General features: G+C 36.0%; 2 protein-coding genes across 2 annotated transcripts; both read left to right on the forward strand.

The window, feature by feature from the left end:
- The first annotated feature begins 6,432 nt into the window (after positions 1-6,432).
- On the forward strand, positions 6,433-16,021 carry LOC124640478 (N-acylneuraminate-9-phosphatase). Its single transcript, XM_047178261.1, has 5 exons — positions 6,433-6,602; positions 10,749-10,923; positions 12,596-12,680; positions 14,190-14,412; positions 14,915-16,021. Exons 1-5 carry the CDS (start codon positions 6,492-6,494, stop codon positions 15,083-15,085), a joined length of 765 nt encoding a protein of 254 aa, XP_047034217.1. The 5' UTR covers positions 6,433-6,491; the 3' UTR covers positions 15,086-16,021.
- LOC124640477 (neurochondrin homolog) lies at positions 6,708-9,457 on the forward strand. The gene has a single exon (XM_047178260.1). It carries the CDS (start codon positions 6,972-6,974, stop codon positions 9,183-9,185), a length of 2,214 nt encoding a protein of 737 aa, XP_047034216.1. The 5' UTR covers positions 6,708-6,971; the 3' UTR covers positions 9,186-9,457.
- Positions 16,022-16,047: the final 26 nt, after the last annotated feature.

A 16,047-nucleotide genomic window follows, 5' to 3' on the forward strand; every position in this document is an offset into this window, starting at 1 on the left:
TTACTCGGAGACGCCTGGACCGATTTGCAAATTTTTTTTGGTTTGATAGGGTTTATCTCCCAGGTGGTCCCATAATCACCAGGTCAGGATCTGATGATGTAAACCCTCAGAAATCGAGGGCAACTTTGGAAAATTGTAGGCATACGCAGGGTAAAAACTTGACACTAAGGCGTATGTCTGATAACACTATGCATTGGTGAAGGTTTGGAGCTCACCTGATGATGGAGACCAGAGAAGGTCGAGGGAACTTGGCAATTGAATGTGTAAACTACCTCGTGTTTGGGCTTATATTGTTTGTATTGACGAGACCTTTGCAACAGTGAAGGTTTGGAGCTGACCTGATGATGGAGACCAGAGAAGGTCGAGGGAACTCGACAACTGAATGTGTAAACTAACTCGTGTTTGGGCTTATATTATTCGTATTGATGAGAACTTTCCACTTATGCGGATAGTGACAAGTATGCTTGTCACTGAAAAGCTAAAAATAAAAAACTTTTTACAAAAAAATAAAACCGACTCCCAAAAACACTGAAAAGCAAAAAAAAACTATTTTTAAGTGCATCGGCCTAGAAGTCGGTGGCGAAATAAACTTAGGTACATCCATTAGACACTGACTTCTAGGCCGATGCACCTAATTTTTTTTTTTTTTTTTTTTTGGAATTTTATGACCTGGTAACTGAGACCTTTAAGTCAAGTCATTTTTTACACAAAACTTTATCACTTCACTTCACGACACTTAAATTGTTTTGATAGTATTTTTAATGTATTTGTATATGGGTTTATAACTGTTCTTGTCTTTTAATAACTGTTTAAGTGGCGGCGGGCGGGATGAAGAATCAAACTTAATTTTCAGTTCACACAGTTCACTAGCCAACACTAATCTGTCAAGTAGGAAGGTTTGGCAGTCAAAAATAAGATGCTCCATGGTTCCTTCTTGTGATTCACAATGGGGGCACGTATTACTCGTAATAATCCCAAGTCTAGCAAGGTGTGACGGTGCAGTATTATGGCCAAAGCGCAATCTATTTAACGTAGTGATAAAGTCTCGGCTGGCTTCTTTCAGTCTATTGTACCAGGGTCTAACAGGTAATCTTTCTTGAATACTTCCATACCACTTCCCTTTGATGTTTTGGTCTTTCTTCCACATTTCTAACCATAAATTATGTACATTTTCATTAATACATTGCAGGAAATCAGTCATCGGAATTTCCATTGCATTTCTAACATCAACAGCATTATTACCATCATATGCGGTTTTATCAGCTATTTCATTGCCAGAGATGCCTCGGTGAGATGGTACCCACAGGAACGCAATTTCGATATGCTTAAGGTAATACTGATAAATTATTTCTTTGATAAAATACAAAATATAATTAGACTTAAATGAAATTGAAAGGTTAGCTAAAGATTTTATCAAGCTTAGTGAATCAGAAACAATCAAAAAGTATTTACAATGATCAAGCTGACGAATATATAATAATGCCCTATAAACCGCATATGCCTCTGCAGTGAATATATTACAAGTATTGTGCAGAACAAAGCTTCGAGAGAATTTTGAATGTGAATCGTATATAGCAGCATGCACATAATCGTTCCCCTTACTGCCATCAGTATAAATAACATAATAATTCTTATTTTCTGCCAAAAACTGCAACATTTCAAAATTATTATTAATTGAATTTTGCATTACTTTAATAGGATGTGTAATACTCTGATAAGAGAAGGAGTAACATGGCCATGGGCACTGTTTTCTAAAACCAGTAAAACTATTCTCTGTTTCCAGCAATATTTTGGATAATGTTGGGGAATTGCCACTCAAGAGATCCTCTCCTGTTGTTAGTCTACTAGAATTAGTATTTACAAAAGGTACAATTTTATTTTTTATTTTCTTGTTATTTGCAGCAATTAGCTTAAGACAGAATCTCCCTGCAAGTAGAATACGTCTCAAAATTAAGGGCATCAATTTAGTCTCTACTTCCATGGCCCTTATGGGAGTAGAGCACATTGCACCAGAAATTGTTCTCAAAGCTCTGTTCTGCAAGAGATCTAATTTATTTACATGAGTACTATTTATATACACTAGAGAACTATAATCGAAATGACTCCTAACTATACTTTTGTACAAAATTGACAATATTTTCGGGTCTGCCCCCCATGAAACACCTGCGAGACATTTCATTATATTTAAGCCTTTTAGAGCATTCTTTGATATGTATTTAATATGTTCCTCGAAAGTTAATTTTCTGTCGATTACTATGCCTAAAAATTTCTTTGAATTTACTGTGTTTATAATTTCTCCATTATAAATTACTTTTGAATTTGTATTTTCATTTCCAAATATCATGACACTGCTTTTGGAGGGGTTAATTTTTAAATGCAATACATCAGTAGTGGAATAGTTCAGACAGGGCTTTGTTGATATTGTCAATCGCAATTTCTACATTATAATTACTAGTGTACAGAACAATATCATCTGCAAACTGCAGAATTTCTACATTACTATTTACAAATTTACATATTTCACTTGTGTATATATTATATAGCAAAGGAGACAGTGTAGCACCCTGCATAGTACCTCTAGATGTAGATTTTGGACCATACAATGTATTATTGTGCCTTACATAGACTGTTCTATTTTTTAAGAAGTTAAATATCCATTTACACAGCTGACCAGGCACGCCCAACCTAGACATAACTTCTACAAGTATAGTCGGATCTAAACTGTCAAATGCACCTTGAACATCTAGAAATACACAAACAGTGTTTAACTTTCTATCTTTTGCATGTTTCAGGTCAAAGATTAAAGAAGTGAAGCTGTCAGCACAACTTCGTCCTCGACGAAATCCATATTGAACATGTGGAATGATGCTGTTAGATTCCATATACCAATCTAAACGATTTTTGATCATGTTTTCAAATATTTTCCCTAGACATGAGGAGAGTGATATTGGTCTATAAGAGCTGGCCAACTTTGCAGGTTTATCTGGTTTGAGTATTGGAATGACACATTGAGTTTTCCATGACTGTGGAATACGTTTACAATGCCAAAGGAGATTAAGAACATTAAGAAATATTTTTTGCGCAGATTCATCTAAATTTTTAATAATACAATATGGAAAATCATCTAAACCAGGTGTAGTGTCTCTCCGAGATATCAAACTCATGTTAAATTCTGACCATGTAAAAGGATGTAATAAAAATTTTGAATTTAGATTGTCATTGTTTAATTCAAAAATACTGCCTAAATTATCAGAATCTTTTAAATTACTATTATCTGATAATTTATCTAGAAATGGAGAAACAAACTCATCACTGTATGATTTGTTGCCAGTTCTTATACCTTTAAACATTTTAAGATGATTCCAAATCTTACTTATAGGTGTAGTTCTATTAAAAGTGTTACATAAGTTATCCCAACCTATTCCTCTTTGTTCCGATATAGGTAGTTCTTTTCTTAAGCGCATCTTTTCTTTTGTAATCTAAATAATTCTCCATAGTAGACTCACTTCTATAAAGTTTTAATGCATTATAAGAGGCAATTACACTTTTTTCACAAATGTCATTCCACCAAGGAGCTGGAGGCCTGCTTTTAAAATTATTTAATTTAGTGAGTTTAGGAATTGTCATCTCTTTTAAAGTATCTAATCGAGAACAAAAATCATTATAGGTTGAAATAGGATCATACAATTTTAGGGCTAAATCATTGAATATTGTTTTGGAAATAGTTTTATACTTTATCCAATCTGCTTTTTTGTATATAAATCTATCAACTGGGGGATTAATTTGATATTTATCTATTTGTAGAGTAATCTCTGTTATTGTTGGATAGTGATAACTACCCATGGCATCATCATGCACAGACCACTCGCATATTGATGCGAGGTTAGCACTAACAAAGCTAACATCAATTGCAGATGGATTTCGTCTCGGGTTATTAACAGTTGTAAAACTACCATCATTCAAAATACATAAATCCAAGTCATCAATGATATTAAATAAATCCTGACCTCTGCTCTTAGTGGATAGACAACCAAATGCAATGTGATGCGCATTAAAATCACCGCTGATAAAGATGGGCTTTGGAAGATCATTAATTATATTACGCAGTCTGTTGATTCGTAGGTGTCCACTAGAAGGAGGACAGTATACACAAAGAATAGTTAAGCTACCATGCACAGTAGATAAGGACAAAGCAACAGTTTGTATGTCTTCATAAAATCTAGTGTTTAAAACTGTGTACTTTAAGTATGGCTTAATTAGTATTGCTACACCATTATGAGCGTTATTGGAATTTTGATTATAAATATTATATCCAGGTATTCTAAAATTATGATCTTTAAACCATGTTTCGTTAAGTAAGCAAATGTCAATATTTTGTTTTTCTAAGAATTGAATTAATAAGGGTTTCTTACTATTGGCACTCTGTATGTTATACTGAGCAATACGTAGCTTAGATATTGTGTGACTTGGATCCATTACTTTAGATTTTTAAGTAAAGTTTCTTTAATACTGTTTATGGTAGTAGGCGTATTATCTCCCTTATTACCTAGTTCCACCAATGTTTGCACCAGGGCCATGAGTACATCATTGCTGGCAACTATTTGTGCTTTGATGTCCACCTTAGGGACTTCCTTAGGTTTATTTACATTATGTACAGTATTATTTACAACAGGCTTATTTACAGAAGTATGTACAGACTTATTTACAGATGTATGTACAGACTTATTTACAGTTTTATTTACATTATTATCAACTAGTTTCATTTTTGGAGGTGAAAGAGGTGGAAATTGTGAAATATCAGTCATTTGTTGTTTTGTCATTGTTGCACTTGCGTAAGTTATTTTATTTTTCTTTTCTAAAATTTTGTTTAATTTAATTGGACACAATCTAGATATTGCCAGATGAGGCCCACTGCAATTGACACAGCAGATCTCTGTTGGTTTGTCACATACTTTATATAAATGCTCACCTCCACAAATGGAACATCTTTGTTTACCATTGCATATTCTAGCAGAATGGTTAAATTTGAAGCAACGGAAACATTGCTGCAATGGGGGGACATATTCAAATACTCGGTATGAAAATAAATCATATTGTACATTGTCTGGAAGAATATTTGATAGAAAAGTTATGCTAACTGTTTGTAGTGGTACTCGCTCTTGTCCAACTTTCTTTGTGAATCTTCTTACAGCTATTATTTCATAGATTGAAGACAGTTTTGTATATAATTCTTTGTTAGAGATGTTTGCTGGTACAAATCTGATTATACCTGTTTTTTCTATTTGCGCAGCCGGAATAAATGCTTTCAAATCATGTTTGTTAAGAAAAGCAGTATTATTAATAAAATTATTAGCAGTATTATATTGCTTGAATATTACCGCTATTTTATTCGCATTAATGCGCTGTATGGCCGTCACCCCTTTTATTTCGCTAGAAAATATGTGGTTAAGGTAGATAGGGCTCTTATTTCCTATTCTATCCTTATTGTTGGTGGCTTCAATGAACACTTTAAAGTCCACATAGGGTGCATTTTCTGGATATAGTCTTTTATAATCTGGTTTGAAATATGGTGTATAGTCAGTACGCTCACCGCCGCCGCCATCACCACAGCAGTCCATCGCAGTCCCTTCGCCTCCGGCCTCAGACCGGGGACGTTTATGTGAGGTGGGCGGGTTATCCCCGCCCCCCTCATTTCCCACCATTTTCACAGTTTTCCACACCTAGCACTTTTGTTTTAATTACTTTTACATAAAAAAAAAACTAGCAAATGTTTAATAAAAACAAATTTTGAAAAAATCCTGAACCGCGCTTATTTAAAGTTCCCGCCAGAATCCGATGCACCTAAGAATAGTTTTTTTTTGCTTTTCAGTGTTTTTGGGAGTCGGTTCTATTTTTAAAAAGTTTTTTATAAATATGTAATAACACATTTTTTCATGAAGTTTTTCAGAAGTTTCCTTATAGCCCACTGTCGTTTTTTTTTTAAAAAAAAATTAGGAATGGAATCTGTTATTCGGCCCAAATTAACAGCGTCAAAAAAAAAATGAAAAATCAAAATTCCAAAAATATATGCGTGCCATATCTAGTTTTAAAGTCAAAACTCTTTCATCGGACCCTTTCGTTAATTTTATATATTGTTGAAATGGTGATTTCGTTGTTTAATTGAATATTATTTTTCTTAATTATGTGCCATCTATCTACAATATAAAGTAACACATTGTTTTAGTGTGAAGACCTTCGTATCACATCTACTGCATTGGTATTTGTATGTGAAAATAGATGGCGCTAACATACGCATTGAATGAAATACTAACCTACAAAGTTACGCAGAAAGAGATGGAATACATAAATTCTCATAAGAGCAAGCGAATAAAAATATTAATATTGAACACGAAACACAGTCACTTTGTTTCTGACGTTGGAAAACTTTGTGACGTCATCATAAAGCAGCTGTTTTTTTCCTTGCGTTACACTGGTTACACTCTACTGTGAATATGGCTAATAATTCGTATTATGGTGAAAATAGTGATGTTGCAGCTATATTTTTTGATTTGGACAATACTCTAATACAAACAAGAAAAGGGGACACGAGAGCCTGCAATAAGGTAAGATTTTTCTTAAAATTAATGTTGTGACATTGCCACGGTCATGGATTTTAGTTCGGAACGAAGTGCGCGCGCTGTCATCGTGGTATATCGCAATCAGATTTTACGTCGTTGGTTGGACTCGCTGGTTTGCTTGTTGCACCCCGCGTGTTTAGCGTTCACGTTCCAGCGTGTGTTTAAAAATAGTGTTTCATAGTTGGAGAACGTGAGCTCGACGTCCAGATTTAGATATTTTGGAAGAGAACTCACGCTAATTATAAACGTGATGTAGATCGAGCCGCTGTCGGAACGATTCAACTACGGAGCCAGCGCTCGCTCAGTGGAGCGCTCACTTCTGCGCTTTGTGACCGCGTCGGGTGATTTTCAATAATGGGTGATATATCGGAACCGATAAAGAAATGTATACTAATACTAAAAGCCGCCAAAAGCGACACGGAGAAATTCGCGGCGCTGTTTATGGTGACTAAACTTGTGAAGAGTAAAGACTGCCAATCGCAAGCTAAGAAAGCACTCTTCGAAGCCATTGGATTCAAGTTCCTGAAGAAGCTGCTAACCAGCAACTCTGTGCAGGATGACTGCCCGCCATCTGTGTACAAGTCAGTCGCCCTCTCAATCCTTACCACCTTCTGCAATGATCCTGAGCTTGCTACACACCCTGAAATGCTTGCCAACATACCGGTGTTCCTTGACATAGTGCAAACATCTGAAAGTGAAGACTATGATGATGACCTTATCATTGTCAGCGAAGCTTACACGTGCCTGCAGTGCATTGCTGAACATGAAGCCGGTCAAAAGGCTCTCATTGAGGTTGGTGCCATCACTAAAATGTCAGAAATTTACTCGGTTCAAAGTTTCCAAACTGATGAAGCTCTTAACATTCTTGTGAAGCTGGTGAGCAGATATGGCCCTGCAGCTTGGGGCGATGATCCAAAACCTTTCCACGCTCTGGTTAATAAAATAGCACTAGACTTTGCCACTGACCAGTCCGAGCGCAAGTTTGAATTAGCAACAATCTTGAGTGCCCTTCTCTACAGCTGCAACAAAATTACTGTTGTACCTACCTCCGCAGAGGAAACATGGCCACAGAGTATCTACAAAGCCCTTCATGACATTCTTACCAGCAAGATTGGTAAAAATCAAAGGGATCCTGCTCTTAAATTGGCTGCAAATGTTGTTGATCTGCTTGGCATTGAGTGGACCTTAAATGATGAGGAAAACCCCAAGAAGTTTTTCCTATTGCTACAACAACTCTGTGCCATAGAAATTAGAATGCAGTTGGAAGACAGGAGTTTCAAACAAGCATATGGAAATGCTGAATTAGTGACAGCTTGCTTCATTGTATTAGAGTTATCTATCAACTACATGGCCACAGACCAACTGGACTTGGAACAAAAAGAGAAGCAGTCTGTTTACACTGGTCTCAAGGGTGCATTCAATGCAATAGTGTCTATGTTAACTAAAGTGTTTAATGACAAGAACAGAGACAAATTACCTGATGCTGAGAAGGTGTATGTTTGTGCCATGGTCAGAGTGTTGGTGGCTTGGATTGCTCAAGAAACAACAGCCATGAGGGAACAAATCTATACATTGATGCCCTTCATGTTCTCTCTTGCAAATGACTCCTTCCATGCCTACAGAGCCAGGAAGATGGCTGAGAAGACCAAGTCTGAGGGTGAAGCTATGGACACTGATGTTAGTCTGATGGGACAAATTGATCTTCTTCGCTTAATGTTGCCAGCACTGTGCCACTTAGTAGTAGAAGACAAGGCTAGAGCCATAGTATTAAATCTTAAACAAGAAGATATTTTATATGAAGCTATGTGCTTCCATTGGTCAATTGTACATTACAAGAAGCCACCCGTACCTAAATCAGAGAGGTTGAAAGTTATGAATCAACCCGCCCGTGAACTAGACCCTCAAGTATTAGAAGATATGAAAGATTCTAGAGCAGCTATGGTGAGCCTTTGCAACATTTTCATGAACCTAACAGTGCTGGCTCCTAAAGTTGTTGAAACCAGCATGTTATTCAACACACTCCTCAAGTTCATCTTTAATGACTTACCTGAACTCAAGGACATACCTGAGAACTTAGTACTCCACGGACATCTGGCTGTACTGGGTTTACTTCTGCTTAAACAACAAGCTAGCAAAGTGAAGAAGAATGACTTCTCTATCTGCAGATATATCCAGTCTACAATCAGATTCTTGTGGGACGCGTACAACATTGATGAGTCAAATGACCCCAGTGCGCTGGTAGTGTCAATGAGCTATAAAGAGCACTGGAATGAAATAGCTGACTTGTGGTTCTTGGGCATGCAGACTATGAGTGGAGTTCTCACAATGGTGCCATGGATATCTGAGTTTGCCATTGAGAGTGGATGGGCTCAGGGCATCGCTGAAATGCTTACCAAAGTTAAAGTTGGTACTCTCCCACCCAATGTAAAGTCAGCCTTTGAAGACTTCCTCTGTAGGCTAGTAGATTCCAATGAGAGTGTTATTCCAGTTTTGAAGAAAGCTGGTGCACTTAAGATGTGCAGGAATCACAGATTAATGGAATTAGGCAAAAAGTTGTTTGGCGATTAAATTGTTATTTGAGTTTATAGGTAGGTATAATACCTACTTGTTTTTATACACACAGATTACAGTATAATACATTTTTCTAGGATGTACTTAAAATTGATTTTGTAATTACCACACAGTATAAGTCTAACAATTACTTTCAGTTACGATTGTTTTCAAGAAGATACTGTACATAAATTTTAACAAGTTTGTCTGTAATATAATTTGACTGGCTACTTTTTTTTAATAACAATAACATTGTTTGATATTCAATAAAGTTTTTGATATTAACTGAAGCCTTCTTTTTATTTTATCTAAATTATAAAAAAATATCTAAATGAAACCACCCAAATAACATGTAGAAAGTGTGATATTACTAAACAATTCATTCACTTTGTTTGGTGTGGGCACCAGAGACTACATAATGAGACATACCATAGACTACACAACACTTTAGTAAGAACTGCACACTCAGTAGCTACAATATAAGTACAAAATGATATAATAAAGTTCATGTCCTACCTATTATTTTATTAGACGAATATAAGGGAGAGTAACTCATTAACAGCGCAGTATCAGTTTTCACGCGCACTGTGCCAACTGCCAAACGGCAGGTGAGTGAACGACGCCACGCAGGGATCGATGACCCCTCGCTATTCCTGGAACAGACACTTCCTTACGTACAAATGTCATGCAGCATCTTGTAGACTTTCAGCTGAATAACAGGAAATCTAAGATTGCTTATCTTCCAAGCTAAATTAGAACAGAACACACAAATACCTCCCAAAGTAGGCAGGTACATGTTACTTCTGGTAGAGACAGCAAAAGTGAATCTGTCTTGCAAAAATTCACAGCAATTAAATTATTCAACACAATTATGAGTTAACATTTATTGCCGCTATATAAGCAGCACATTAGCATAAAATTACATCACACACTTGCATTTTTCTCGCTTCCGAACTAGTTTTTATTTTTATTTAGGAATGAGGTCAAATCTTACATTGTTGTAGACATTTAGAAACACTAGTAACAGCCACGTTATAAATGATGAGTTGTTGATGTACATAATGCTCGAAAATTGTAAACACTACATTAGACTACACCTACTAGCTACTAGTCTACACCTACTCCCTAGCCAGCGACTGGCCTAAGTAACAGGTAAATACCCAGAATTCTGAAAGGTAGGTACATACATTCCAACAATAGTTACTAGTGTAAACAATCCCGCCGTAAGAAATTGAAGTATCCTGGCTGAAAAAAATTGGTAAGATCTTCGGATTCTAGGCACTATAACCAGACTACTCCAGAATTCGGAAAAGCCCATGAAAAATTAACTGCACTATAATGACTGTAAACATCGCATATCCAATACAATACACTATACATATACGAGCTTCCAAGTATTCTAAAAAGGTATAACTAAAGTAAGTTAATAGAAAAATATATAAATGGGTTGATATCTCCTGGACCTACATACATTCTGCTAAATAAATAGATGCAGCTGCAAAATGATATTTAAGCCCATGTAAATGTAAATATCCCCCGAATATATTTTTGCCGTGACTAATCATTCCTCAAATTGTTCAGATTATAGAGATTCTGCAGCAACAATATGGGATGACTGAAGAAGCTGCAGTGGAGAGTGGGACAAACTTCCTTCGCGCCTTCAGAGCCCGACCTGACGATGACACATACGCTCTGGATGAATGGCCCGCTCACCTCTGGCGCAACTGCCTGCCAAAGAACTATAGACATATCGCCAGTAAGTCCTCTTTTCTACTTCATAATAATATTTCATTCAGAATTCTGTAGACTGAAGCTATTTAGAGATAACCTTTATCATATATAAATGAAACGCTATGAACCTTGTCACGTGTATTAAGAACGATAAACAACATAAAATTACCTTGAAATTACATATTATTCCAGCCCACATATTTCTCAAATGTAGTCAAAACCTACGTGTTATTAGGTACGGTACATTATGTCGTTTGGCACGAGTATAATCCTTAATCCTGAAGTAGGGAATTTGTCAAAATATTTCCAGCGATTTATAAGCGCATAAAGTTTGTGCACCGTCATGCTCTATTCAGTTTCAGTGTCAGTAGAACTCGAGGTAACATAGCATTAACAACCCTGATGTAATGTTCATTTCGTGAATTGCACAAATTCTAAACTGGGGATTTAGAATCATTCTCTCTTTAAAGAATAGTTTTTCTATACCTAGTCCACAGTCTATTCTGGGTGATGGCAGTTTTGTTTTGTTTACAATATTACTACTCAAAAAAGGGTTCTAACTTCTCAAGCAAGCCGCATTAGAAGCTTTATATGATTCAGATAAAGTTCAGATCAAAATGGGAGGTGGAAGGTGATGTCGTAATACAGAAATAAGCTTGTACAATAAACAAGACATCTTTCTTCCTGTCTGACTCAGACCTACATAAAATCAGTGCCTAATTATGACTTATACACTAATCGACACCTAAAATCACATTGTTTTACGTCTACTATGTGCCAAACGGTGACAAAGAGAGTATGTCGTCTATAAACGACATGTTCGTACACTTCGACGAAATAGTTTTTACGATTAGACTTGGCAACGGGCCTAGAATGTGAATGCACTTCTACGTCTGCTACGTCCGAACGAAAGTACGTACCTGCACCTACTTTCAATGAGTAAGCAAAACTGAAGAGTACGACTATTCATGTAAACACCCAACGCAATGTATTGCGTGATGATATATTTTCATCATCTGCGTAAAATGTTACCATCGTTGCTAGGCGTGGGCGTATACAAGAGATTTATAAACGGACAGTAGCCACAGCTATAAATAATTGTAAAAAGACACCAGATTGTTATATGAATGGGAATGACCGGGGCTAATTGTGAAAGTGAAAAATAGAATATTCTTTTTCTTTTGCTTCGAACTTGTAGTACTAAATGAAAGGTAGTTGACGGCTTGGTGTCACAAATGATAGACCACAGAAAGGAAGGGGATATCATAATGTCTTGAATTCGACGCCTGGCGTGCGCCAAAGCGTTTCTCAAACATTTGTACACAATTTATAAACATTTCATGGCGACTCTCACGTGTTTGTGGCAAGTTTAGATACTGCCATATTTACAGCGATGATTCTTCAATACCCTATACTTGGATTTCCTGTACGAATGCTATTAGACTGTTATTTGACACGCAAATGTTCTTCATGAGCGTCCAAAGTCTAATAAAATACTGCTAGCAACTATGATGCGCTTGCTCAGATTCGTAGAGACGAGCACTTGGATCCAAATTAATTCAGATAATTTTGCGTTAGTGTGGTGGTTTAGGTAAACAGAAGAGCAGTCTTAACTATTAAATCACGGGACTGGGTCCTAAGGCATACAATTTCCTAATACATGTTTGTTTACAAATGTTATTTTGTTTCTATTACAGAAAATATATCAACCGAATGGGTAAAATTAAGGTTTCAGTGTTTGGCTCTAACGCACGAAGTAATACATCTATTGGAGACACTGCGGTAAGTTGGTTACATTTTACAGTACTATGTGTTATGAAGAAATATTTCCTACATATCCACGGATATCATCACACTAACAAATATTTCTCCATGATGTAATTTTATGTTATTTATAATTTGTAAATAATTTTAATTGGCAATTTCTTCCCTGTTTTATAATGACTTCCATGGTTCTATTCATGTCAATATAAAACAAAGAAATTACTGCAAATTATAGCGGACATTTACGTTGTTCTAAGATTAAGTTCAGTAAAGTTTAACTTTGATAAGAATATGTACTTTCACGACCTTGTCTAACCCTAAGAAAATTGCAGGTACGGCAATCATATTGAAATTATTTTTAATAATAATTTATTTACGCTGTTATGCTTGGTCTCAGAACAATATCACCTGCTACCATTTAAATTGTGCATGGTGTTATGTGGTACTAAATTGTTTTGGTCATTTTTCAGAAAAGTTTCATGTATATCATCGCTCACGTCCTGCCCACTACGCATTTCACTAGTATTACGACGTATTAATAGTTTGTTTTCGTTATCATTGGATCGTGCATGCCACATAAGACTATGAATAATCAGCGCAATACTGATTTCTCAATATCATAGCAAAGTCAGGACCAAACTTTGTGGAGGCATAACATTACACTATAGACTAGCCCAAAAGCAGTATATTAACAGTAAATATAGAAATCACAGATAGATTAATAAATATGCACTGAAAGTAACAATGGAAAATTCACAGATGCCTTTGCAAATGTATTGGGCTGGCTTTGAGCGCATGTTGCTAATAAATGACTTGTTTTTCAACAGTTCAGTTGTTGCTCAACGAGTGAGTTAACTCGGGGCGCCGCGTGCGCAACACTTAGGTTTGAATTGTATTTGTAAAATATATGAGGGAGTACATCACGGCGAAGGTAATACATTACCTCAGAAAATTCTGTTACACAATGGAGATAGTTTTGGAATCTTTAGCAAATGTATCAATATTTACTTTAAAATAATTGGAACTAAAGCTTGTGTCAGAGTTATGCAAAGTATCTCCATTGTCCTTTTAAACCTTGATAACTATGCTATTTTGAGATAACATTGAGAATTACTAAAATAACCTAAAACATTAATTTATTAATTTCCTTGCTCAACATAGCATTTATCCCTAGCTCGTAAGTTTCTATTTCCTGTGGAATTTATATTAAAAAGTATGAATTGCACTTGAAGTAATGTAACCATTTTCATGATGTGTATGGTATTTAAAATTCTCTTGCACAAACTGCAATAGTTGCTTCCTTGACATTGAGTATTTTATGCGATTATTTATTGTAATCACGAGAGTCGTTAACAAGTAAGCTCGTAAAAAGCTAGTTATCGTAACAGTAATATTAGTTGGTTTTATTAGCGGTAACAATTGCAGTAACAACCGTGCAAGACCATTTGGCTTTGTTGTATCATGTGCTGAGTTTCAGCATGAGAGGCAGCTAGAAATAACAAAAGGCTGGTGAATAAATGTGGACAGGGAGGATTACCTTCTCGGTCTGATCACGAACGGGCCGTCTCGCGCCCAGTGGCAGAAGATTGAACGCCTGGGCCTCCGCAAGTACTTCGACTGCTTGCTGGTGTCCGGAGACCTGCCGTGGGAGAAACCAGACCAGCACATCTTCCTGGAGGCCTGCAAGATGCTCAACGTCGAGCCTCGCATGTGCATCATGGTTGGAGACAAGCTGGAAACTGATATCAAGGTCAGTAGACAATGTATTTGCAACTGGTGGATGAATGAACTTTATAATGAAATTGATTTGTGTCAATTCTCAGTGAATCTGTTATCATGCTCAAAACATGCCTCGCGTGTCTGACGAATATTTCAAGATCATGAAAAGTTTGCGTTTTTGTACGTAATTCCTTATCTATTAACAAAATAAATTGTATTACGCAAAAGATAAAAATAATAACATCGTATGTACTCGTACTTGTACTTAAACCAGATAGTCGCCATAGCAATGTCATTGTCTCACGTCGATAAGCAACATGCCTCTTTTGGTAGGCACGAGCGCTTCTATTTTACGATGTTGAGTCCACGCCAACTCATAAAATTGTTTGAACTTGCACCGATTCCAGGGTTGGACATAACAACACGCGATGATGGATTGACATTAAGATCTTGAAATATTTGAGCAATTACAACATCAACAAGAAATATTATTATGAATACAGTTTGATTTAGGTACTTGTTCTTCGTTTCAGGGAGGAAAAGAAGCTGAACTAGGTGGCACCGTGTGGATCCCGCTGCAAAAGGACATGGAGTCTTCAGACCTACCGGACTTCACGATCGACAAAGTCACAGAGTTGCCAGAAGTGTTACCAAACTCACCCAAACTGAAACGCTCCGAGCACACATCTAACATGACCTGCTGATAACTTACTTTTCGATGGCTGTAATATTCTACCTTTGGCAATGACTTTTTGGTACACGCAATTTTCTTAACAGTATTCGAACAAAGTACAAAATTTTGTTTTCAGTACAAATGTATAGGGTTTAGTTACAACGTTAAAATATTTATGAAGCATATGGATGCTATTACGAATTTATCTTATGCACAAGTTACCATACAGCGCTTGCATAATCCGTCTATACTTATCTAAGTATTAACAATGTTGAAAATATTTATTTTTCTGTCTTCTAGGTAGGAATATAAACGCCTGATTACTTTTAAGGATTGAGAGAAGCATATTTAATGCATATTTTTATAAAGAGATTTCAAATATTATTTTTTAAGTTTTGGTTGTACTCTAAGGAAACTTCTTAAGAGACTGTCTTATGTGATACTGATAGTTGTAAATATTCCTTGTAAGATGTCTTGCTTGGTTTGTCGTTACTGATTACAATTATCGAAAACTAAATTATGAAACGGGAGTTATGTCACATGGGTGCTCACAAAGTGTTATGGTTCTAGGTGTTGTGGGTATATTTTTATCATTACCATACATTTTCGTTTAGAGTTAGCTTGTAAAATGTCTGTAGACTGATATGTATATGGTGTACATATTGTGTATATTCCTAGTTGTTCCTTGTAAATCTCAAACTTAGTAGATATTGACTAGTCTTATGACAAACTACCTTTGGTAGCAAACTTCAGCTATGCTTACCTATTAATTATCAAAATGCCTATCTGTGCCATTTTTTGACTTCACAATACCTTTACTTACAGGTATTTCAAAGTTTATTAAAGTTACATTTTGACAATACTCTAAAATTTTGCTTAAATAAAAACATCCCATTATCCTAAATTTTGGGTAAATACATGCAATTATGATCATTAGAAAATTAATAAAGATCATTTGGGTATAAAACTTAGTTTCATTTCAAATAAAACACT

The sequence above is a fragment of the Helicoverpa zea genome, chromosome 20, assembly GCF_022581195.2.
Source record: "Helicoverpa zea isolate HzStark_Cry1AcR chromosome 20, ilHelZeax1.1, whole genome shotgun sequence".
Lineage (NCBI taxonomy): Eukaryota > Metazoa > Arthropoda > Insecta > Lepidoptera > Noctuidae > Helicoverpa > Helicoverpa zea.

Coding starts and splice junctions, on each gene's coding strand:
- LOC124640478 (XM_047178261.1), top strand. CDS start 6,492: ATGGCTAATAATTCGTATTATGGTGAAAATAGTGATGTTGCAGCTATA. Junction 6,603..10,748: donor ACACGAGAGCCTGCAATAAG/GTAAGATTTTTC, acceptor CAAATTGTTCAG/ATTATAGAGATTCTGCAGCA. Junction 14,413..14,914: donor AGCTGGAAACTGATATCAAG/GTCAGTAGACAA, acceptor TCTTCGTTTCAG/GGAGGAAAAGAAGCTGAACT.
- LOC124640477 (XM_047178260.1), top strand. CDS start 6,972: ATGGGTGATATATCGGAACCGATAAAGAAATGTATACTAATACTAAAA.